We start from the raw sequence: 25,438 nt of genomic DNA, 5'->3' as shown, positions 1-25,438 counted from the left end.
TTTAAGGTTCTGCATAAAAGTGATACTATACAGTATTTGTCTTTCTCTGTTTCACTTATTTCATGTAGCACAATGCATTAAAGGTCCATTGATGTTGTCACAAATGGCAAGAGCTCCTTCTTTCTCATGGCTATGTAGTATTCATATATATATGGGCTCCCTATATATATCACATCTTCCTTATCCATTCGTCCACTGATGGACACTTAGGTTGTCTCCGTATCTTGGGAATTGTGAAAAATGCTGTAATGAACGTGGGAGAGCACATATCATTTCAATATCCTGTTTTCATTTCCTTTAGAATTATACCCATATGCGGAATTGCTGGATAGTAGGGTAGTTCCATTTTTAATTTTTTGTGGAAACTCTCTACTTTTTTCCACAGTAGCTGCACTAATTTACATTCACAGAATCGGTAGACAAGGGTTCACATTTCTCAACAACCTAACACTGTTATCCCTTGTTTTTTGATGACTGCCATTCTAACGTGTGAGGTGATATTTCATTATGGCCTTGCTTTGCATATTTAGTAATGTTGAACACATTTCCATGTACTTGTTGCCCATTTTTATGTATTCTTTGGAAAATATGTCTATACAGTTCCATTGCTCATTTTTAAATTATTTATTTTGCTATTAAGTTGTATGAGTTCTTTATATATTTTAGATATTAACCCCTTATCAGATGTATGATTTTCAAATATTTCCTGCCATTCTGTATATTCCCATTTCATTTTGTTGATGGTTTCCTTTGCTATGCAGAAGCTTTTTCGATTGATGTACTCCCACTTGTTTATTTTTGCTTTTATTATCTTTGCTTTTTGTGTCAAACCCAAAAAAATCAATGCCAAGGCAAATGAAAAGGAGCTTTCACCCTATGTTTTCTTCTAGAAGTTTTATAGTTCCAGGTGATGTGTTTAAATCTTTCGTCCATTTTGAGTTGATTTTTGTGTATGGTGTAAGATAGGGTTAAAGTTTTGCTCTTTTGTGTCTCTCTGTTCCCCAACGCCATTTATTGAATAGACAATCCAGTCTTCATTGTGTATTCTTGACACCTTTGGTGTAAGCAAATTCACCATATGTGCACATGTTTATTTCTGGGCTCTATATTCTGTTCCATTGATCTATAGTTGTCTCTATGCCAATGGTGGGATTTAAAAGCTTAATTCCAATCCCTCATACTATACTGGGAGTATGATTGCATATTTCTAAAATTAAATACACTCTGTAAATATTTATTGCGATTAAGTTCATGCAATAATCGGTAATGAGACTGTGTCCTTCCCATACCTCCATTCACAGAATCTTTACAATAGCGTCAAGGGTATGTTTCAGTAAATGACAGAGACTTGAATGATTTCCAGTTATCTAAGTAGATAACCAACTAACTTTTGCCCCCAGTAGTCATAAGGTCATTTCTAACCCAGTCAGAAATGAATAATTTTATGATGAAACATTAATATGTCATTATTCTTTTGTCTGATGACAAATAGCTGATGGACACTGTTAAGCAATGAAGCCACAGTAAATAAAGCATTTTATTTACCACACTGACATGACCCCACCATGTCACACAGTCAGAACCTTCAATGTGAAAACTCTCTGACTTGGTTCGCTAACTTTGACTTTCTCAATTACCTCATTTCTTTGCATTTCTGCCCCCTATTCATTTTCCTCTTTTTTTTTTTTTTGTCCATGCCATGGGCTTCCGGATCTTAGTTCCCTGACCAGGAATTGAACCCGGGCCCCCAGCAGTGGAAGTGCAGAGTCCTAACCACTGGACCAGTCCTAACCCTGACCAGGAATTCCCCCTCTATTCATTTTCTATTGCCCTTGCAACAAATTATTACAAACTTAGAAGCTTAAGACAGTTTCTATAGACAACATATAGTAGGATCTTGGTTTTCTACCTACTCTGAAAATCTCTTGTAATTGGTCTTCTGCTGTTCAAAGTGATTACTAATAGAGTTGGATTAATATATACCACATCTGTTACTAATTTGTGTTTGTTGCCCTTGCTCTTTGAATTTTTGTCTCACACTCTTTACCTGCTTTATGTGGTTTTCACTGAGTGTTTTATGATTCCATTTTATCTTGTTAGCATATCAGTTATATTTTTAGCTGTTCCTATAGAGTTTGCAGTAAACATCGACAACTAATCCAAGTCCACTTTCAAGTAACGCCTTTTCCACTTCACGTAGTGTACCTCATAATAAAATAATCCCAATTCTTCCTTCTAATCCCTTGTATTATTGATGTCATTCATTTCACTTATATAAAAGCATAAGCATACACACACACACAAGACATGCATACAGATAAGCATACATAATAGAATATGTTGTTGGTATTACTACTTCAAATTGTTATCTGTTAGATCAATTAAGAACAAGAAAAATAATATTTTATTTTTCCTTCATTTATTACTTCTTCACTGCTCTTCTTTATGTAGATTAGACTTTTTGACCTATATCATTTTTGTCATCTCTAAAGTTTTTAAACATTTCTTGCAAGGCAGGTGCTATGGTCTGAATGTTTGTGTTGTCCCTCCAAAACCTCTGTTGAAAGAATAACCCCCAAAGATGCTAGTATTAGGAGGTGGGGACTTTGAGAGATGCTTCAGTCATAAGGTGATAGAGCCCTCATGGGTGGAATTAGTCCCTTTATAAAAGACGCTCCAGAGAGGCCCCTAGCTCCTTCTATCACATGAGGACACAGCAAGAAACCACCTGCTATGAACCAGGAAGAGGGTTCCCACCAGAGAACTCGACCATGCTGGAACCTGTACTCCACAGCCACCAAACCTATGAGAAAAAAATGTTTATTTTTTTTATAAACTAACAAGTCAGGCTTTCCTGGTGGCACAGTGGTTGAGAGTCCACCTGCCGATGCAGGGAACATGAGTTCATGTCCCAGTCCAGGACGATCCCACATGCCGCGGAGCAGCTGGGCCCGTGAGCCATGGCCGCTGAGCCTGTGCGTCCGGAGCCTGTGCTCCGCGACGGGAGAGGCCACAGCAGTAAGAGACCTGCGTACCGCAAAAAAAACAAAACAAACAAACTAACAAGTCTGTGATTTTTTGTTATAGTATCCCAAATGGACTAAGACAGTAGGTTTACTGAGAACAAATTCCCTCAGTTTTTGTCTTTGAAAGGCTTTGGTTTCCCTGCATTACTGAAGGATAATTTTGATGGTACAGAATTCAAGGTTGACTTATTTTTCATCTCAGCACTTTAAATATTTCACACCTCTCCTTGTTGCATGGTTTCTGAGGAGATATTGGATATAATTCTTAACTTCATTCCTCAATGAGTATTTTCCCCCTCTGGCTTCTTTTAGGATTTTTTAAATCTTTGATTTCCTGTAATTTCAAAATTATGTCTACATGTCATTTTTTGGCATTTATCCTGCTTAGTACTAAGGTTCCTGGATCTGTGCTTCCTTGTCTGACATTAATTTCTTCCTTAACTAAGTATCTTGGACAACCTAATTGCTACTGAGATTGAGTCTCTAATTTGCTCCAAAGACTTAATCTCTGGGCTTCCCTGGTGGTGCAGTGGTTAAGAACCTGCCTGGCAACGCAGGGGATGGGTTCGAGCCCTTGTCCGGGAAGATTCCACATGCCGCGGAGCAACTAAGCCCGTGCACCACAACTACTGAGCCTGCACTCTAGATCCCACGTGCCACAACTACTGAAGCCTGCGCACCTAGAACCCGTGCTCCACAAGAGAAGCCACCACAATGAGAAGCCCGTGCACCACAACAAAGAGTAGCCCCCACTCACCGCAACTAGAGAAAGCCCGCATGAAGCAATGAAGACCCAATGCAGCCAAAAATAAATAAATAAATTTATTTTAATAAAAAAAGACTTAATCTCTGATTCTTGCCTCAGAGGTTGAGCCTTGATTTTTCCAATTCATTGAGGAAATCCCTGGCCTTTACACCAGGCAGGTGGGGCAGAAGGTGGGGAGTTGCCAGCAGGTCAACAAGCCTGCATCCTGCCTGCACTGTCACGCATTGCTCAGGGACCTCCAATGGCAAGAGGGATCCAGAACTCTGGGCAGGGCATCGCATTAGGGATGAGCAATGGAAACTTTAGGGTCCTTCCTAAATCTCCTTGGCAGACGCCAACACCTTTAGGTGTCTCCGGGGTCCTCAGGCCACCACTGCCCTCCTGCCACCCCCACTCTGTGCCGTACATGGCTCACCCCTTCCCCGCTGTCCTGAAATGCCACCTCAGATCAAACATGGCCGGGGGCATGGAGCATGTGGGCCTGAGTAAAAGGCCTCACCAGGTTGGGAACCTTCCCCCATGGTCACCGGCAGGACCTTCCACCTGGTGTTCCTGGGCACGAGTCCTTCTGAGAAGCCTCACCAGGGATGGAGAGACCCACAGTGACCCCACCAACCAATTGGGATGTCTGGAAAAGCAGCCCCAAGTGATGGTGAACTCCATGAAGGGTAAATACCTATTGGAGACCATCAGTCAATAATTACAGAAAGGGAAAGATAAAAGGAACTTTGAAGAGTGTTCAGAGAGTGAAAACCCCTTATAATGAACCAGATAGTAAGTTTAGTTTCCCACCCAACATCCAGGGGACCCAAGTAGAATTTTTCAGCTCCTTCTCTGAGAACATCCCACTTTCATAGTGGGAGAATTTATACCTTGGAAATTGGCAAAAGCTACAAAGCAGGGCTAGATTTATTGTTTTACACAATGCCCATACTTAAGTGATGGAAACAGGGATAATTAATTTTAAAAAATTAGACAAATGATATGATCAGGAATTGTACAAAAGACATACAGGGACTTCTCTGGTGGCACAGTGGTTAAGAATCCACCTGCCAATGTGGGGACACCAATTCGATCCATAGTCTGGGAAGATCCCACATGCCACGGAGCAGGTAAGCCCATGTGCCACAACTACTGAGCCTGTGCTCTAGAGCCTGTGAGCCACAACTACTGAAGCCCACATGCCTAGAGCCCAAGCTCTGCAACAAGAGAAGTCACCGCAATGAGACGCCTGCATACCACAACGAAGAGTAGACCCTGCTCGCCACATCTAGAGAAAGCCTGCGCACAGCAACTAAGACCCATACAGCCAAAAATAAATAAATAAGAAGATATACAGCATTAAAAAATGCTAAAAATCACAAATCTTGGGCTTCCCTGGTGGCACAGTGGTTTAGAGTCTGCCTGCCGATGCAGGGGACACGGGTTCATGCCCCAGTCTGGGAAGATCCCACATGCCGTGGAGCAGCTGGGCCCGTGAGCCATGGCTGCTGGGCCTGCACGTCCAGAGCCTGTGCTCTGCAACAGGAGAGACCACAACAGTGAGAGGCTCGTGTACCACACACACAAAAAAAAAAATCACAAATCTCTAGGGTAATGCAATTAAAACCAATTAAAACCTCGCTGAGATAGCACTACTCATTTATTAAAAGGGCTGACATTAACGATTGGCATGGATGTTGAGAAACTGGAACTCTCCTACAGTTTTGATGGGAATGAAAATGGGAAGTCATTTTAGACCAGTTTCTTAGTTTCACCAGGAGTTACACGTTCATCTACCCAGTGATTCAGACACTGCACTGAGTTATCAATAAAAGATAAAAGAAACATAATCCACATAAAGAACTGATGCAAATGTTTGTAGCAGCTTTATTTTCAAGAGTGAAAACCTAGAAATAACCTAAATGCCCATAAAAAGATGAATGGGTAAACTAACAGTGGTACATCCAGATAAGAATGCTACTCATCAAAAAATAAAGAGATGAGCTATTCGTTTATATCACTGATGAATCTCAAATAATTATGAAACAAAGGAACTCAGAAGAAAAACCCAGTAAACAGCTTATGATTCCAATTAGATAAATTCAAAAAAAATGCAAAGGTATCTATTCTAAGGAAAAGTACATCAGTGATTACCTGGAGAGGTGGGAAGGGCAAGGAGAGATAATAGGTCATGAGGTAAATATGGGCAGTATCAGAACTCTGGTGATGGTTTTGAGATTCATACCTAGGTGAAAACTTATTAACTTGTAATACTTCAAACATATGCAGTTTAGTACATGTAAATTATACTTTAATATAGATTTAAAGATTGTCTCAAGATGAAAAAATCTGTATGTCTCACTCCCTTTGGAAAATAGGTTTGGCAACCATATACTGAATCCACCAATGCTCTCCTTGTGCTCTCTGGGGATCAGTCTTCCCTCAGTGGTAGCAAATATGAAGAGCAATGAAGTACATTTCTACCTGAGTCAACAGGCATGCTGCCTAGATCACAAGAGCTACATCCCCTTTTCTCTTCCTTTCCTGCCTCTGCAGTAAGGGTCTTGAAGTGAAATTCACTAGAATCAGTGTATAAACTGATCCTGCACAGTCAATGTCACAGAATCTGGATACACTTTTAGAAGAGGTACATTCCATCTAGTTGGCTGCAATGTCCTCCACTCCCTACTAAACCAGAGTTTCTGTACCAATTATGGTTTCCCCTGGACCCAATGGTCTTACAAATAGCAACATTAGCTCAAAGAATTGTGGACATTGGGAAATATAGTTCTCTGTAGACTTGGAGGAATACACACTCTCCAACAGTGCCTCAATACCCTATAATCTCTAATTTGAGTAAGGGAAAAAAATTCATGCCCTCAGAAGCACTTGAGGTGAGATTCAATTCAGACCAATGGCCCCTCAGTTTTCTCCACTGCCTCTGTACTGAACAAGGAAATTGCACATTCCCTGTACATCTATGCCTTTCTCTCGTGTAAACTCTCCAATCCTCAGAAGGATTTGCTCATAAAAGATTTCCCACATTCAGGGCACTCTTAAGGCCTTTCTCTAGTGTGACCTCTCTCATGACAACGCAGTTTGGAGGTGTTAATAAAAGATTTCCCACATTCACTGCACTTAAAAGGCCTTTCTCCACTGTGAACTCTCTGATGATAATTGAGGGTGGAGCTATGAGTAAAAGATTTACCACATTCAGTGCACTTATAAGGTCTTTCTCCAGTGTGAGCTCTCTGGTGTATAATGAGGAGATTTCTTTGGACAAATGATTTCCCACAATCACTACACTCATAAGGCCTTTCTCCAGTGTGAGCACTCTGATGATAACGAAGGCTAGAGCTGCTGGTAAAGGATTTCCCACATTCACTGCACTCATAAGGTTTCTTTCCACTGTGAGTACTCTGATGATAATGAAGGTTAGAGTTGCTAGTAAAGGATTTCCCACATTCACTGCACTCATAAGGCTTCTCTCCAGTGTGATTTCTCAGATGTACACGGAGATGGTTATTAGCGGTAAAAGATTTCCCACATTTGGTGCATTTGTAAGGCTTTTCTCCAGTATGAGTTCTACGATGATAACGGAGGGTAGAGCTAGCGGTATAAGATTTCCCACATTCACTGCACTTATAAGGCTTCTCTCCAGTGTGATTTCTCTGATGAACACGGAAGAGGTAATTAGTAATAAAAGATTTCCCACATTCAGTGCATTTGTAAGGCCTTTCTCCTGTGTGAATTCTCTGGTGTTCAATAAGCCCACACTTACTCTGAAAAGGTTTCCCACACTCACTACATCCATAAAGACCTTCTGTGTGAACTTTCTGGTGTTGAATGAAGCTATTCCTAAGGGTAAAGGATTTCCCACATTTGCTACACTTATAAGGCTTTTCTCCAGAATGAAATCTATAATGATTACACAGATAATAGACAGAAGTAAAGGATTTCCCACATTCACTGCACTCATAAGGTCTTTCTCCTCTGTGAACTCTCTGATGATAACAGAGGTTGGAGCTAGTTTTAAAAGCCTTCCCACATTTACTGCACTTATAAGGCCTTTCTCCTGTGTGTAATCTCTGATGATATCTGAGGGCAGACCCAGACATAAAACATTTCCCACAGTCATTGCACTCATAAGGCCTCTCTCCAGAATGAATTCTCTGATGATAACGGAGGGTACTGCTACTGGTAAAGGATTTCCCGCATTCGCTGCACCTTACACAAGGCCTTTCTCCAGAATGAACCCCCAGATGATAACAAAAGTTGGATTTAGAGGTAAAAGATTTCCCACATTCACTGCACGTAAAAGGCCATTCACTAGAATGAATTTTCTGATGGTAACGAAGAATAGCAGGAGTAATAAAAGTTTTCCCACATTCACTGCACTCATAAGGCCTTTCTCCAGTGTGAGTGCTTTGATGATAATGGAGGTTAGAGCTACTGGTAAAACATTTCCCACATTCACTGCACTCATAAGGCCTTTCTCCAGTGTGAACTCTTAGATGATAATGGAAGTTAGAGTTAGTGGTAAAAGATTTCCCACATTCGGTGCACTCATAAGGTTTTTCTCCTGTGTGAGATCTCTGATGATATCTGAGGGCAGCCCTAGAGACAAAAGATTTCTCACATTCGCTGCACTCATAAGGCCTTTCTCCTGTGTGATATCTATGATGAGAAATGAATGCAGACCTAGACATAAAAGATTTCCCACATTCACTGCACTCATAAGGCCTTTCTCCAGAATGAACTCTCTGATGGTATCGGAAAGCATTGGTAGATGTATAAGACTTTCCACATTCAGTGCATTTATAAGGCTTTTCTCCCGTGTGAGATCTCTGATGAGAACGGAGGGTGCGGTTAGTGGTAAAGGACTTCCCACATTCACTGCACTCATAAGGCCTTTCTCCTGTGTGAGATCTCTGATGATAAATGAGGGCAGACCTACAGGTAAAAGATTTCACACAGTCACTACACTTATAAAACCTTTCTCCAGAAAATACTCTCTTATGTCGAATGAACACAGAGCTATGGGAAAAAGACTTTGCACAGTCACTGCACACAGAACTGTTTTCTCCACTGTGCAATCTCTGGGGATATATGAGGACACATTTTTGAGTTAAGGATTTCCCACATTTGCTGCACTTGTCCTGTCCTGAACCAGTATAAATTTTTCGATGTTGACTGATGGTTGAGCTTTGTCTAAAGGATTTGTCACTTCTGCTAAACACATGAAGCCTTTCTCTAGTGTGTACTCTCAGGTGCATAACAAATGCGGATTTGTACCTGAATGTTTTGCCACATTCACTGCACACAAAACACTGTCTTTCAGTGTAGACACACCAGTCCTGAACAAGTGTGTGTTTGGGGCTGAGGGCTTTCTTGCATTCTCCCCAGGTGTGATGATTTTTCCTGCCTTGTGAAGTTGACCCACACTGGGTGATTTTGCTTGGCTTCTCCACAGTATGAGTGGTCTGCTGCTGCAGATGTCCCACGCTGGCCCGGATCTTCCTAGAAGTAAGAGGCTTCTGTGACACTTGGAATCTGTGGCTCCTGAAAAATGAAGCCCTGTGTACAATGCTATTCAAAGGCATATAAAATGTTGTTGCACATGCTCCACATCTCAACAGTTTATGGCTGTGTTGTGTTCCCTGATGCTCGGCCAACTGGAAAATGTCTCTCAAGACTGGACCACACATCTCACAGGGGTGTGTCTTCTGGGAAGATGGAGCTGCCTTAGGAGACCCAGCCTGTGACACTCCTACAGGAACAGTTTCTTCACAGGATGTCTCCTCACCTTCTGCTCCACAGCAGCAACCTGAATGCAAAGAAACACTCTTGAAGTACACGTTGACTCCAGAGAGGGAGCAAACTCACCACAAATGTGCAGCTATCTCATCTAAGAATGAATCTTTTCAAGCAAATGGGATACTTTTCAAGACTAGGGAGCTGGAAATCAGTTTAAGCAGAAGCTGCTGTGCATTCCTGGGTCCTCACAATATGAAAATGGTAGAGACCTCAACAGGGGAAGGATACAAAAATAGGGTGTGACGTAAGGAAGAGAAGCAGGGTCTAGGGCTTGTTTCTCTGACCACAGCTTCCTGCAGGACCTTTTCTACTGCTGATGTGAAGCACAGTAGAAGGGTGTGATCAAGGCCATGAAAACACAATCACAACAGATTATGTGCTTTTCGAGGTCAATTTAAGCATATGTTCACACACCTCACAGCAGAACATATGAAAGGCAAGGTTACAGAGTAATAGAGAAAGGGTGGTGAGAGAAATGTGTGAGATGTGGAGTTCAGAGAGGTAGAGATTTTCACTTGGCTGGAAATCACAGTAGAAATGACAAAGTAGTTGAACTGACAGGTTGGCAAAGGGTCAAAGGTGGAGGCATAAAGGTAGAAATGTGGTGTGGACACTGGCAATGGCACCAAAATTCTCGTTGAACAAGGACAAGTTCCTGGTATAGTCTTTGTTGTTTTTTTAAAAAAAGATTATATATATATATATATATATATATGCTGATTGGCTGCGTTGGGTCTTCATTGCTGCACACAGCCTTTTTCTCTAGTTGCGGTGAGTGGGGGTTGCTCTTGGTTGCGGTGCGCAGGCTTCTCATTACAGTGGCTTCTCTTGTTGCGGAGCATAGGCTCTAGGCACATGTGATTCAGTAGTTGTGGTGCACAGGCTCAGTAATTGTGGCTCGTGGGCTCTACACTGCAGACTCAGTAGTTGTGACGCACAGGCTTAGCTGCTTTGTAGCATGTGGGATCTTCCTGGACCAGGGCTGAAACCTGTGTCCCCTGCATTGACATGTGGAATTTTTTTTTTTTTTTTTTTTTGCAGTACACGGGCCTCCCATCACCGCAGACCCTCACGTCATGGAGCACAGGCTCCGGACACGCAGGCCTAGCATCCAGGGCCCATGGGCCCAGCCGCTCTGCAGCATGTGGGATCCCCCCGGACCACGGCATGAACCCACATCCCCTGCATCAACAGGCGGACTCCCAACCACTGCACCACCAGGGAAGCCCAACAGGCGGATTTTAAACCACTGCACCACCAGGGAAGTCCCTGGGTTCCTGGTATATTCTTAACACGGCCCTTATGTCACACCCTCCCCAGCTGTAATTCACCAGAACCAGGCCAACTCTGAGCCCACCTTGCCATGGCTAGAGTCATGTCCATCCCATGATTCACAAAGGACTCTTCTAAGAGTCCTTTACCTTACTTTGCCCTAAGCCCTAACTGTGCAAGTACCTGGAACCAAGCACTGAAAGAAAAAGGACAAGTGAATGGCCAGCACTGTCCCAGAGCAACTCAGCACACAGCAGACCCAGGAAAGAGCACAAGGTGAGTGACATCAACAAAACAGTAGAATAGGAGATACCGCCCTTCACCACCAGTTAAACAGTTATTCATGAAGGAAATTAATTATCCCTGGAAGGCTCGAGAGTCCAATTAAGAACACACTACAACAGAGTGGAGCATAAAAAAAAGGAGTATGCACACAGAAAGGATTTCTGGAGAGACTGTCTTAGCAGAGACATCTGGAGATGACTAGGAAATGGAGGCCAGGCTATCACTGGGCTACCTCTATCAGCCACAGGTTGGGTGCTATTGCAGTCCCAAGTGGCCTGCGCTGCAGAAGACCCCAGTTGCCTGCTCTACAGTGGACACTGGAGCTTTCGCCACTGAGTTATCCAACAACCATGACCATAGTGGATGCCCTGGTAAGTATGAAACTACTGGGCCACCCCTCAGTTGGACCTGCTGTACCAATCCAGGATCAGGGCTGCCACACCCCCCAACCCTGTACATGTCCTGGAACCAGAGGTGCTGCACCTGCTGTGTGTGTCGGCACTCCAGACCCTGACTCCACAGCTACACCATGTAATCCAGTGTGTCAGGCACTGGAGACAAATTCACTATAGACAAGCCAGCTCCACAGACCCACAGCCACCATCTACATGTGCAGCCAGACACAGACTCCATAGCTGCTCCCTGCATAGCCACACATCACAAACCAAAGCCAAGGGCTTCCCTGGTGGTACAGTGCTTAAGAATCTGCCTACCAATGCAGGAGACATGGGTTCGAACTCTGATCCAGGAAGATCCCACATGCCATGGAGCAACTAAGCCCATGCGCCACAACTACTGAGCCTGCACTCTAGAGCCCACAAGCCACAACTATAGAGCCCACGTACCACAACTACTGAAGCCTGCGCACCTAGAGCCCGTGCTCCACCACAAGAGAAGCCACCACAATGAGAAGCCTGCTCACTGCAACGAAAAGTAGCCCCTGCTCACCACGACTAGAGAAAGCCCGCCCACAGCAACGAAGACCCAAGGCAGCCAAAAATATAAATAAAATAAAAATAATAATAAAAAAACCAAAGCCAAGGCTGCTGAAGACTATCCAGTGACCCAGACCCCAGAACCACTGTCGCTCAACAAGTGCCTGTACACAACATCCCAGTTCTGTGGATGCTCAACAGGTACCCACATATTAGACACCAGTGCCACTACAACCAATAGGGCTCCCAAGAGCCGACTGGGCACCAGGAGGGATCCCCTTGCCCACAAACTACTCCATAGGAGAAAAAGAGATCAGGAATTCCTCAGCAGCCTTATCCACCAAATTTGGACACCCTCAGCCTGGTTGATTGAGGACTTCTGATATCTTTGCTGACACTGACTTCAGGTGAAGAAGCTGCACAGAGACCAACACAGCTGGACCTTCCCTGGAGCCAGAATGACCACAGCCCAATGTTGCACTCACCATCAGTGGAGGTCTTTCCCCACCAACACTGTAATGCGAAGGGAAAAAATGACTACACCATCAAATCAGCAGACATAAATGCAAGGCTACAGGAAACACAAAAAATCAATGAAACATGAAACCAATACAGAAATACCATAATTTATCAGAAACCACACCCAAGGAAATAGAGATCTACAAACGGTCAAAGAATTCAAAATTATTGTTTGAACAAAGTTCAGTGAAGCAACAAAACACAGATAGACAATTCGACAAAGTAAGGTAAACAATACACAAAGAAAACAAGTTGCTCAACAAAGAGACAGAAATGAAAAAGAACAAAACTGACTGGCCGAGGGTGCACTGAGAGACAGTCCCTGGCTGCCACACCTAAGAGCTGCAGGGGACAGGTTCACCTTTATCCAGTTGCCTATAAGTACCAGCACCCACTAGGCTCATGAACGTTGGCTGAGAGGAACAAAAGGATGGAGAAATCACCCCACACTTTCAACCAATGATACTGCAGTTTCTAGCATGCCCACTCTCCGAAAAGACACTCAGATGTGAACAATCAACAGATGAATTGATAAATGAATATGTGGGAATTGCCTATCAAACCATTGATGGGATTTTTTTAACTTTTTTTATTGGAGTATAATTGCTTTACAATGTTGTATTAGTTTCTGCTGTACAATAAAGTGAATCAGCTATATGTATACCTATATACCCTCCCTCTTGGACCTCCCTCCCAACCCCCCATCCCACCCATCTAGGTCGTCACAGAGCACTGAGCTGAGCTTCCTGTGTTTTATAGCATGTTCCCACTAGCTATCTATTTTATGCACATAGTATATATATGTCAATCTTAATCACCCAATTCATCCCACCCTCCCCTTCCCCCCAGTGTCCACATGTCCATTCTCTACGTCTACCTCTCTTTTCCTGTCCTGCAAATAGGTTCATCTGTACCCATTGATGGAATTATTAATGTGATACCACAGGCAGCTAAGAAGACACATCAAAATAAGAAGAAATGGAGCAATACCAGATCATTATATATATGATCACACACATACATATACATACAGACACACAACAAATAAATCCTCTTAATACCAGTAGGGTGTCAACTAATATGTGGTAAGGAAGACTGTCTCTACACTGACTGGCCTTATTGCACTGGTTTTTCAGCAGGACAATTCTATTCGGTTTCTGAAAGAAAACTTCCTACAGCAATGAAATAGCACAGCCACCTTGTGTTTTAACAGTCTGATCTTACCCATTACCAGAACAGTTTATGTGTTCTTACACCTTTGGACTTGTATGGGTATTAAAATCTTCAAGAATAATGAAAGCAACCAGAACCAAAATGGTATATATATGAAGTATATGCCTTAGGCATCTATTTTGAGACTAGATGGAAACTAGATGGAAATATTGAAGACACTTTTAAAAAAATTTATACAGCAAGTTGTTATTAATCTATTTTATACATATGAGTGTATATATGTCAATCCCAATCTCCCAATTCATCCCACCACCACCCCCTGCACTTTCCTCCCTTTGTGACCATACATATATATTAACTCATATATGTGGAATCTAGAAAAATGGTACAGATGAACAGGTCTGCAAGGCAGAAATAAAGACACAGATGAAGAGAACAAAAGTATGAAGATTGCAGGAAGGATGCTTTGCTTTTATCAAAGAATTATGAATATAGGCTTAAGCTTCAGAAGTTTCTTTTATTGTACTTTTGTTCTACCTTTGTGTTCTGAATGTTCAAACACAAAATTCTTGTATTAGAAGAGGCATTTCAACAAATACCTGTTGAGAAAGAGTAGTCCCAATAATCTGATGACTTTATTTCTTGTTTACCTAAAAGTTAGTCATTTGAAAGTTCGTTTAGATTCAAGATCCTTGGTACACTCACATGTTAGGACTGATGAAAATCATTCCAAAAGAGCTATACTGGAATACATGTAGGAAATGCTTTGACTAGTTTAATATAAAACCGTATAATAAAATGGAAATTTCATGTACTTGCAAAAATTCTGAATTAGTAAATTACTTTCATCTATAGGGCATGAAGCCTGTTGGTAAAATTATTTTCATTTGTTGAGCATTAATTGTAATAAAATGATGACACTCTTCCATTTAAAACAAACAAACAAACAAATGAGCCCACAGAAATTTTGGTGCTGAAGAATACAATGAAACAAACAACAAAGCACAATGGAGAGAGTATCAACAGTGAATTTTATCAAGCAAAAGTAAAAATCTAGGAACATGAAAACAGGTGTTTCAATTATCCAGTGAGGGGGAGAAAAAAGGAAAAGAATGAAGTAAAGAAAGCCTATGCGGATTATGAAATATAAAGCAAAACATTATTTGTATTTTTAGAGCCCTTGAAAGATAAGACAGAAAGTGGTAGTAAGCACATTTAAAGAAACAATGGTTGAAAACTTTCTAAATCCAGGAAGAAGAGTAGATGTCCTGATGCTCACAGGTTTGATCAAAGGGAACTTCACTGAAGCACATAAAAAAACTGTCAAAAAGCAACTACAGGGACTTCTCTGGTGGCACAGTGGTTAACACTCCACGTTCCCAATGCAGGGGGCTCAGATTCAATTTCTGGTCAGGGAACTAGATCCCACATACATGCTCCAATCAAGAGTTCACATGCCACAATTAAGGAGCCTGCGTGCCACAACTCAGAATGCAGCGAGCCACAACTAAGGAGCCTGCCTGCTGCAACTAAGACCCAGCACAATCAAATAAATAAATAAATGTTAAAAAAAAAAAAAGCAATTACAGAGAATTCCCTGGTGGTTCAGTGGTTAGGACTCAGCACTTTCACTGCTTGGGCCTGGGTTCAATCCCTGGTCGGGGAACAAAGATCCCACAAGACTTGCAGTGCAGGAAAAAAAAAAGGCAATTACATATTATTCAGTCATTAAAAATTAATGAAATAATGCCATTTGCAGCAACATGGATGAACCTAGAGATTATCATACTAAGTCAGGTAAATCAGAGAAAAAAACAAATATTATGTGATATCACTTACATGTGGAATCTAAAAAAATAATACAAATGAACTTTACATACAAAACAGACACAGACTTACAGACAAAACTTATGGTTACCAAAGGGGGAAGTGAGGGAGGGATAAATCAGGAGTATGGGATTAACAGATGGACACTGGCATATATAAAATAAACAACAAGGATTTACTGTATAGTACAGGGAACCATATTCAATACCTTGTAATCAACTATAATGGAAAAGAATTTTAAAAATAGATATATAGATATATACATATAGATCTATAACCGAATCACTTTGCTATACACCTAAAAAAAAAAGCAATCACAAATAGAAAAATTTGAAAGCAAGCCATGCAGCACAGCCAAAAACATAAACAAATAAAATAGGTCTCAAGATATATATATTTTTTAAAGTGAAAAATTTAGAGCAATAAATGCTCATGTTTAGAAAAAGAAAGACCTCAAACAAATTTATGTCTCAAGGAACTAAAGAAAGAACAAATTACACCCAACATTACCTGAAGAAAGGAAATAAGAAATATCAGAGCAGCAATAAATAAAACCAGAAACTAGAAAAAAGAGAAGATAAAGAAACAAGTTCTTTTTTGAAAAGACAAATAATTGACAAGCCATTAGGTACACAAAGAAAAAAGAGAAAAGACTAAAAAATACCAACACCCATTTGTGATTAAAAACTCTCCAGAAAGTGGGCATAGAGGGAACCTACCTCAACACAATAAAGGCCATATATGACAACCCCATAGCAAACATCATTCTTAATGGTGAAAAACTGAAAGCATTTGCTCTAAGATGAGGAACAAGACAAGGATGTCCACTCTCGCCACTGTTATTCAACATAGTTTTGGAGGTCCTAGCCACAGCAGTCAGAGAAGAAAAAGAAATAAAAGGAATCCACACTGGAAAAGAAGAAGTAAAGCTGTCACTGTTTGCAGATGACATGATATTATACATAGAGAATCCTAAAGATGCTACCAGAAAACGATTAGAGCTAATCAATGAATGTGATAGAGTAGCAGGATACAAAATTAATGCACAGAAATCTCTTGCATTCCTATACACTAATGATGAAAAGTCTGAAAGAGAAATTAAGGAAACACTCCCAGTTACCATTGCAACAAAAAGAATAAAATACCTAGGAATAAACCTACCTAAGGAGACAATAAAAGACCTGTATGCAGAAAACTATAAGACACTGATGAAAGAAATTAAAGATGATACAAACAGATGGAGAGATACACCATGTTCTTGGATTGGAAGAATCAACATTGTGAAAATGACTATACTACCCAAAGCAATCTACAGTCAAACTACCAATGGCAATTTTCACAGAACTAGAACAAAAAATTTCACAATTTGTATGAAAACACAAAAGACCACGAATAGCAAAAGCAATATTGAGAAAGAAAAATGGAGCTGGAAGAATCAGGCTCCGGGATTTCAGACTATACTACAAAGCTACAGTAATCAAGACAGTATGGTACTGGCACAAAAACAGAAATATTGATCAATGGAACAGGAAAGAAAGCCCAGAGATAAACGCACGCCCATATGGTCACCATATATATATATATATATTTTTACGGTACGTGGGCCTCTCACTGTTGTGGCCTCTCCCGTTGCGGAACACAGGCTCACAGGCCCAGCCGCTCCCCAGCATGTGGGATCTTCCCGGACCGGGGCACGAACTGTGTCCCCTGCATCAGCAGGCAGACTCTCAACCACTGTGCCACCAGGGAAGCCCTGGTCACTTTATTTTTGATAAAGGAGGCAAGAACATACAATGTAGAAAAGACAGCTTCTTCAATAAGTGGTGCTGGGAAAACAGGACAGCTACATGTAAATGAAAGAAATTAGAACACTCCCTAACCCCATACACAAAAATAAACTCAAAATGGATTAAAGTCCTAAATGTAAGGCCAGATACTATAAAACTCTTAGAGGAAAACATAGGCAGAACACTCTATGACATAAATCATAGCAAGATCCTTTTTGACCCACCTCCTAGAGAAATGGAAATAAAAACAAAAATAAACAAATGAGACCTAATGAAACTTAAAAGCTTTTGCACAGAAAAGGAAAACATAAACAAGACAAAAAGACAACCCTCAGAATGGGAGAAAATATTTACAAATGAAGCAACTGACAAAGGATTAATCTGCAAAATTTACAAGCAGCTCATGCAGCTCAATATCAAAAGACAAACAACCCAATCCAAAAGTGGACAGAAGATCTAAACAGACACTTCTCCAAAGAAGATATACAAATTGCCAACAAACTCAAGAAAGGATGCTCAACATCACTAATCATTAGAGAAATGCAAATCAAAACTACAATGAGGGGTCTTCCCTGGTGGTGCAGTGGTTAAGAATCTGCCTGCCAATGCAGGGGACGCGGGTTCAAGCCCTGGTCTGGGAAGATCCCACGTGCTGCTGAGCAGCTAAGCCTGTGTGCCACAACTACTGAGCCTGCGCTCTAGAGCCCATGAGCCACAACTACTGAAGCCTGCGCACCTAGAGCCCATGCTCTGCAACAAGAGAAGCCAACGCAATGAGAAGCCCGCGCACCACAATGAAGAGTAGCCCCCACTCGCCGCAACTACAGAAAGCCCCCGTGCAGCAACGAAGACCCAATGGAGTCATAAATAAATAAATAATTAAAAAAAAAAGAAAAAGCTACAATGAGGTATCACTTCACAGCAGCCAGAATGGCCATCATCAAAAAATCTACACACAATAAATGCTGGAGATGGTGCGGAGAAAAGGGAACTCTCTTGCACTGTTTGCGGGAAAGTAAATTGATACAGTCATTATGGAGAACAGTATGGAGCCTCCTTAAAATATTAAAAATAGAACTACCATACGACCCAGCAATCCCACTATTGGGCATATACCTTGAGAAAACCATAATTCAAAAAGAATCATGTATCACAATGTTCATTGCATCTCTATTTACAATAGCCAGGACATGGAAGCAAACTCAGTATCCATCAACAGATGAATGGATAAAGAAGATGTGGCACATATATACAATGGAATATTACTCAGCCATAAAAAGAAATGAAACTGAGTTATTTGTAGTGAGATGGATGTACCTAGAGTCTCTCATACAGAGTAAAGTAAGTCAGAAAGAGAAAAACAAATACCGTATGCTAACACATATATATGGAATAATAGTAAAAAAAAGATTCTGAAGAACCCAGGGGCAGGACAGGAAATAAAGACACAGATGTAGAGAATGGACTTAAGGACACGGGGAGTGGGAAGGGTAAGCTGGGACAAAGTGAGAGAATGGTATGGACATATATACACTACCAAATGTAAAATAGATAGCTAGTGGGAAGCAGCCGCATAGCACACGGAGATCAGTTCGGTACTTTGTGACCAGCTAGAGGGGTGGGATAGGGATGGTGGGAGGGAGATGCAAGAGGGAGGAGATATGGGGATATATGTATTTGTATAGCTGACTCACTTTGTTATAAAGCAGAAACACACCATTGTAAAGCAATTATACTCCAAAAAAGATGTAAAAAAAATAATAATAAAATTAATTTTGCAAAAGAAAAATCAGAAATTAAAAACACATTACAACTGATAACACAGAAATGCAACCGATCATTAGAGACTATTATGATGAGTTAAATGCCAACAAACTGCATAACCTAGAAGAAATGAATACAGTCCTATGAACAAACAACCAAGACTGAATCATGAGGGAATTCCCTGTTGGTCCAGTGATGGCATGAAAAAAAAAAAAAAAAAAGAAAAAGAAATGAATGGGATGAAAATCCCAGGACCAGATACATTCACTGGTGAATTCTAGAAAACATTTAAAAAGAATTAGCATCAATCCTCCACAAACTTCCAAAATTTAATAGCATCAACAACTTCTGAACTCATTTTATGAGGCCAACATTACCCTACTACCCAAGGACACTACATGAAAAATGCAGACCAATATTCATGATGAACACCTAAACAGAAATCCTCAATAAAATACTACCAAACCAAATTCAACAGCACAAGAAAAAGATAATATACCCTAATTAAGTCTGATTTACCCTTGGGTTGCAAGGATGCCTCAAGGTACACAAATCAACGTATGCAATACCCCACCACCCTAGCAAGTAGAGTATAAAATCGTATGATCTTTTCATGATATAAACTCTCAACAAATTCGGTACAGAAGGAACGGACTTCACCATGATATACTCCATATAATATGACAACCCACAGCCTACTTCATATTCATGGTAGAAGCTAAAATCTTGTTCTCTGTAATCAGGAACAAGACAAGGACTGTCACTTTCTGATCACTTTTATTCCACAGGGTACTAAAGTCTACACAGAACAATTAGGCAACAAAAAGAAATAACAGATTTAAATCTGAAAAGCAAAGTCTTCTCTGCAGATGACATGACCTTATGTATAGAAGACCTTAAAGAGTCTCCCACCAAACTGTTAGAATGAATAAGCAGAATCAGAAAGCTGCAGGATACAAAATCAACATACAAAAATCACTCGCATTTCAGCACAGTAACAATGGACTATCTTGAAAGAAACGAAGAAAGCAATCGCAGTAATAGCATCAAGATCAATAAATACTTAGGAAGAAAATTAACCTAGGAGCAGAAAAATGTGTACAATAAAAATTATAAAACACTAATAAAGGAAATTACAGATGGAAACAAATGAAAATACATCCAATATTCATGGATTGGAAGAATTAGTATTGTTAAAATGGCCATAAGGGAATTCCCTGGCAGTCCAGTGGTTAGGACTCCATGCACTCACTCACTTCCGAGGGCCCAGGTTCAATCTCAGGTCGGGGAACTAAGATTCCCAAAAGCCTGACTTCCCTGGTGGCGCAGTGGTTAAGAATCCGCCTGCCAATGCAGGGAACACGGGTTTGAGCCCTGGTCCGGGAAGATCCCACATACTGTGGAGCAACTAAGCCCGTGTGCCACAGCTACTGAAGCCCACGTGCCTAGAGCCCATGCTCTGCAAAAAGAGAAGCCACCGCAATGAGAAACCCGAGCGCCACAACGAAGAGTAGCCCCTGCTTGCCGCAACTAGAGAAAGCCCGCATGAAACAAAGAAAACCCAATGCAGCCAAAAATAAATAAATCAGTCAATAAATTTACAGAATAGCAAGGACTGGGGCTGCAGGAGAGAAGATGACAGTGCAAATACCCCAGCCTTCTACCTACCACAACAACTACACAGACTACTGGGGAAACAAGCTGTCTCTACACCACATGGGTGGACAGAACACGTCCTTCGGGAAGCGGGGGTGAGGGTGAGGCAGGATACAGAGCCTAGCCCAGGTCACTGGGGAGGGTGAGGGTCTTACCCAGCGAGGATATAAGTGCATAGATGTCCAGCGTCACACTGAGGTACAGGCGTCTCTGAGCCTCATCAAGAAGCTTCCACTCCCCCCAGGAGAAGCGCACAGCAACATCCGGAAAGGTCACACCACCCTGTCATGAAGGGGATAGATGAAAGCTTGAACATTCTCCCTCTGAGAACCCACAATCCATCTCCTCATATATCTATTCCAGTCATCCTCCACCAGAGCTCCCCACCTGAGAGAGGATGCCAGGCCCTGGGGCAATTGACTCCCTCTGTCTCCTCACAGCCCATTAATAACTTTGTTCAGTCCTCAGCAATAACAGGTAGGGGGGAACATAGATGCCATCTAAGCTCTAGGCTTGACCTGCAATGTCCCGTCCCTCCAGCCAAGCAATTCCCCTGGGGTCTCCCAAATTGTGGGAATCCAGACAGCCAAATGTCAGCTCATGCTTCACTGGTACAGCCTCAACAGCAGGGCCTGGGGGCCATCAGCTCACACTTCCTCTCCATGTGCACATCATTCTGTAGATGACATTTCTCTCACAATTTCAGACCCTACAGTTGCGCTTCCACAGCACTGCCACATCCATGCACCACACCATAGAATTCTCCCTGAACATACCCACATATTTGGCGCTTGGCATCCAGAGAGGGCTTGAGAAATTCAAACAAGATTCGGTACAGGGCTTCCCTGGTGGCGCAGTGGTTGAGAGTCTGCCTGCCCATGCAGGGGACACGGGTTTGTGCCCCAGTCCGGCAGGGTCCCGCATGCCGCGGAGCGGCTGGGCCCGTGAGCCATGGCCGCTGGGCCTGCGCGTCCGGAGCCTGTGCTCCGCAGCGGGAGAGGCCGCAGCGGTGAGAGGCCCACGTACCGCAAAAAGAAAGAAAGAAAAAAAAAAGATTCGGTACAACCCCAGTCCTCTGATGGATCCAACACCAGAGTAAGCCACAAACGCTGCTTAGAAGATCTCCCCAACTGCCTCTAATTTTTGCTTCAGTACTAGCCACCCAGAACCACATGTGAATTTCATATTCCCTCAACTCTCTTCAACTTTTTTTACTGCCAGTTTTGCCCTTTCAGCAGCCACAACACTCCTCTCTGTCTCAACTCAATCTTTGTAAAAACAAAACAAAACAAACAAAAAAACCCAGTCCTAAATATCTCCCTGCCAGTCACAGTGACCAACAAATGACGACATTTGCCGCAGACCATATCCACTAGCAAGCCTCAAATGTCCTAGACCCCGTCAAAGCTCACCACAAAATTCTGGAGAAGCCACATAGTAGTAATACTAAATAAGCAACAGACCCAGTAGCACTGCCTTTTTGTCTCAATTACTCCTAAGTCTCCTCAGCTGTCACTCATCCACTCATCCCATGGAAGCCTCGCCCTCCCGCCAGATCAACCTCTCTCCCATACCATTCCCACTGCCACTTCTCTACCTCACTTGGGTTTTCAATGCCCAGCAAACCCAACCAGGCCCTGAGCCAGAGAACCACTCCTCAGCACACACCAGTCTTTCTGACCTACTAATACCATGGCCACTATAACCTGCATCCCCCCTAAATGTGAGACAGCTCCACCCTGGTCCACACAGTAGACATCACTTTTGAAAATTTCCATTCCTGAACGCCTTCCCCAGTTTTCCAGACCTGCCTGTCCAGCTGCCCACTTGTTGCCTACACTCACTCTTCTCTGAAACATCTCAGACTCTTTAACAGAGCCAAAACAACCTTGTGATATTTCCAAGGAAAATTAACCTGCTGCTGACGTCCCCATCCAGTTGATGAAGTTTTCATCCCTTTGTCTAATAAGGGCCAAAAACCTTCCGGTCATCCATCACTACTTCCTTTCTGTCATCAGCAACACCCACAATTGGCTTGGCCTTTCTCCAAAACTGGATCCAGAACTTATCACACTCCAGGACAGTCACTCTGGTCCATCAACACTCACCTAGGTTATTGCAATTAATCTTCCTGTGTTTCCTGCCTCCCCCCTTACTCCCACAGTTGATCTCTTGTCTGCAACTAGTTGTAGCCTCTTTTGATCTGGGGAAGACCACCTCCCACCTGCGATTCAAACCTCATATTACTTGTATAACAGATGGCCAACTTCTCAAGCAGCAACAGTGCAGGCTTGACTCTGGCCCCACTGCATCTTGCTTCTAACAGAAAGCACAGAGTTGCTGTACCCCGGTCCCGACCTCCAACCTTCCCATGTATCCTCCTCTCCGCCTGTAACCCTCTTCTACACGCGACCACGCACTATCTGTCGGAAACAGAACTCCACCCACGACCTCCTCACCGTCCTGGACACCGCGGCCGGGGCTGAGGGCGAGTGAGCAGGCGCCCCGCACTGGGGGCTTCAGTGTCTGGTGGGGTGAGGGCGGTGAGGGCCCGGAGGACAAGCGTTTACCTGAGGCGGGTCCCTCAGCGCCGCCGCCATCAGATTCTGTGATCTCAGAGGGCTGGGAGCGGCGTCCCTTATCCCGGGTCTGGCGCGCGGCACCCCGGACTGCATCGCCGAACTTGACACGCCTCTGTGCAGCGGGGACACAGCCTCCTTTCGGACCTTCCCGTTCCCGACCAGCGAGCCAACGAGAGAGACGCCAAAATGAGCGCGACTTGGCTGGCTAGGTGGTGTCCCCTTCCTCCCACACTACGCCGTGAGGACAACAGCCCCCGACAGAGGACGACGGTATCCGAGCACAGTTCCCTGCTCCGCCGGACCCCCCACCAAGCAAAATGATCGCCAGGACAGGATGCCGGAGGTCCCGCCCCTGACGCATGCTCACTCGGGGAAAGCCCTCATCCTGATCCCTCATTGGTTCATGCCTGGTGTCTCTGTGCCTAGGCTCTTCCGGGTAATATCGTTCTCAGAGCTCTGGAGACCTCAGGGAAGGGTGTTCTCCATCCTTACCGCCAGAACGTTGGCTGGAAGGTACCCCGAGGAATGCGGGAGAAATGGTGCTCCTACCCAGAGGGAGGGGCTTTGCTCCTTGTGAAAGGCGTGAAGAGACGTTGTTTTAGACTCCTTGAAGTTCAGCCTGCTCTCAGAGGACAAGACGTTTTCCAAATTCTATTACTGTGTGGGCAGAGAATTTTGCCCTCCCCCACCCATTCCACTTCTAAAAGGATCAAGCCAGCCCCCACTGCAGCCGTTCCCCAAAGGTGTGCCCTGAGGGGAAATCAAGATGGAGAAGGGCAGGAAGCACTCTGTAATTTGGACAATGACCCTTAATAGTTAACATGCATATCTAAGGACGAGTTTCAAGGAAGCCAGATTCTTGCATCTTCTCATACACAGAAAAGCACTGAAATCATTAACTTGAGTTGTCTGTTCTTTGTGATTACCAGCAGTCCCTTAATGTTCGACTACCTGTTTTTTCCAGAAAAAAAAAAAAAGCAAGAAACAAAAAACTCCTCTATATCCTGGATTCTCCCTTACCTCTATGGACCAGTTCCTCAGAGCGATCTGAAAGGTTGTCTCCAGAGCTATAGTCCTGAGTAAGATCCCTGAATAAAACTAGAAACTTTTAGGTTGTGTGTTCCTCTTCAGTCCAAAACTGAGGTAAGCGGCACATCGTTCGACAGAGCCATTCAGACATAAATGAGTACATGCATAGCTGGAAAATTGATGTTACTGCTCTCCAATACTTGTAGCCTGAAGCATTAGAGTCACTTTTGTGAGTTTCAGTGTGATTGGTTAAGAACAATAGAAAAGATCCCATTCAGGTCCTGACTGGCAAGAAAGAAGAGGGGTATGTTGAAAAACAAACAAACAAAAAAAAATAACTTCAACACCGGGTTTCAGAATCAAAAAAAAAAAATCAACTGAGTAAATTTTAAAAATATAATTGGCTTTAGAGATTGGTTCACGAATCAAGCGTCATCCCGTCTAACGAATGAGTAGAGGGGAGCTCCAAAGGGCTACAGAACAGGAAAGGTTTTTTTAAGGTACAACGAGGAAGTCATCAATAAAAAAGATGATTTAAGGTTTAGGTAACCTACCTTTGGGGAATGGAAAGGGTCTATGTGCCAGGTTACCTCATCTTCCCTTGGGGGAATGGAGAGGCCCCATGTGACAGATTACCTCATTGGTGCCAACCAGAAAATTCTTAACTGACTGGTTAAGGCTACATTCCCAGGGAAAGTTGAAGCTTCAATTAGGTTAGGTATCAAGGCCCAATTTTGTGTCATGACCTATCATAAGTAACCCATTTTGAGCCTGTGGTTTTCTTTTGAACAAATGGTGGGCCACCCTGAAAAAGATGGACAACAAGGTCTGCTTCTGGTTCCACGCAAAACCTCTCTCTTGCCTGCATAGTTAGGGATTGTCTCACTCATTGAGGAACACTTTTATCCATGTAATACTTTTTATCCATATCCCCAGATACATGCAATTCCTCTTAGGAATCAAACAAAAAGCAACTTAATTGATGCTAGTTTGGGTAATGTACAGAAGGTGTGATTTT

At 42.7% G+C, this 25,438-nt stretch overlaps 1 protein-coding gene across 2 annotated transcripts; it reads right to left on the bottom strand.

Annotated features, from left to right (window-relative positions):
* Positions 1 to 1,668: 1,668 nt before the first annotated feature.
* LOC101338636 (uncharacterized) lies at positions 1,669 to 23,880 on the bottom strand. Of its 2 annotated transcripts, XM_033845245.2 has the most exons (3): positions 23,380 to 23,880; positions 20,965 to 21,091; positions 1,669 to 9,601 (listed from the first exon to the last, which is right to left on the bottom strand). In XM_033845245.2, exons 1-3 carry the CDS (start codon positions 23,482 to 23,484, stop codon positions 6,831 to 6,833), a joined length of 3,003 nt encoding a protein of 1,000 aa, XP_033701136.1. In that variant the 5' UTR covers positions 23,485 to 23,880; the 3' UTR covers positions 1,669 to 6,830. The 2 variants fall into 2 exon arrangements, with proteins under 2 accessions (XP_033701136.1, XP_073652435.1); XM_073796334.1 differs by lacking the exon at positions 20,965 to 21,091 and having other exon boundaries at positions 23,380 to 23,879.
* Positions 23,881 to 25,438: the final 1,558 nt, after the last annotated feature.

This window comes from Tursiops truncatus, chromosome 19 (genome assembly GCF_011762595.2).
Source record: "Tursiops truncatus isolate mTurTru1 chromosome 19, mTurTru1.mat.Y, whole genome shotgun sequence".
In the NCBI taxonomy this organism is placed as follows: domain Eukaryota; kingdom Metazoa; phylum Chordata; class Mammalia; order Artiodactyla; family Delphinidae; genus Tursiops; species Tursiops truncatus.
The sequence above is the reverse complement of the archived record's forward strand: the minus strand, read 5'-3'. Positions and strand labels throughout refer to the sequence as shown.

Bases quoted from the DNA above. Each gene is read 5' to 3' on its own strand.
- LOC101338636 (XM_033845245.2), bottom strand. From the start codon at position 23,484: ATGCAGTCCGGGGTGCCGCGCGCCAGACCCGGGATAAGGGACGCCGCT. The intron at 21,092-23,379 runs GTAAACGCTTGT...CCTTCATGACAG, and splicing joins CGCTGAGGGACCCGCCTCAG to GGTGGTGTGACCTTTCCGGA. The intron at 9,602-20,964 runs GTAAGACCCTCA...CTTTGCATTCAG, and splicing joins TGCACTTATATCCTCGCTGG to GTTGCTGCTGTGGAGCAGAA.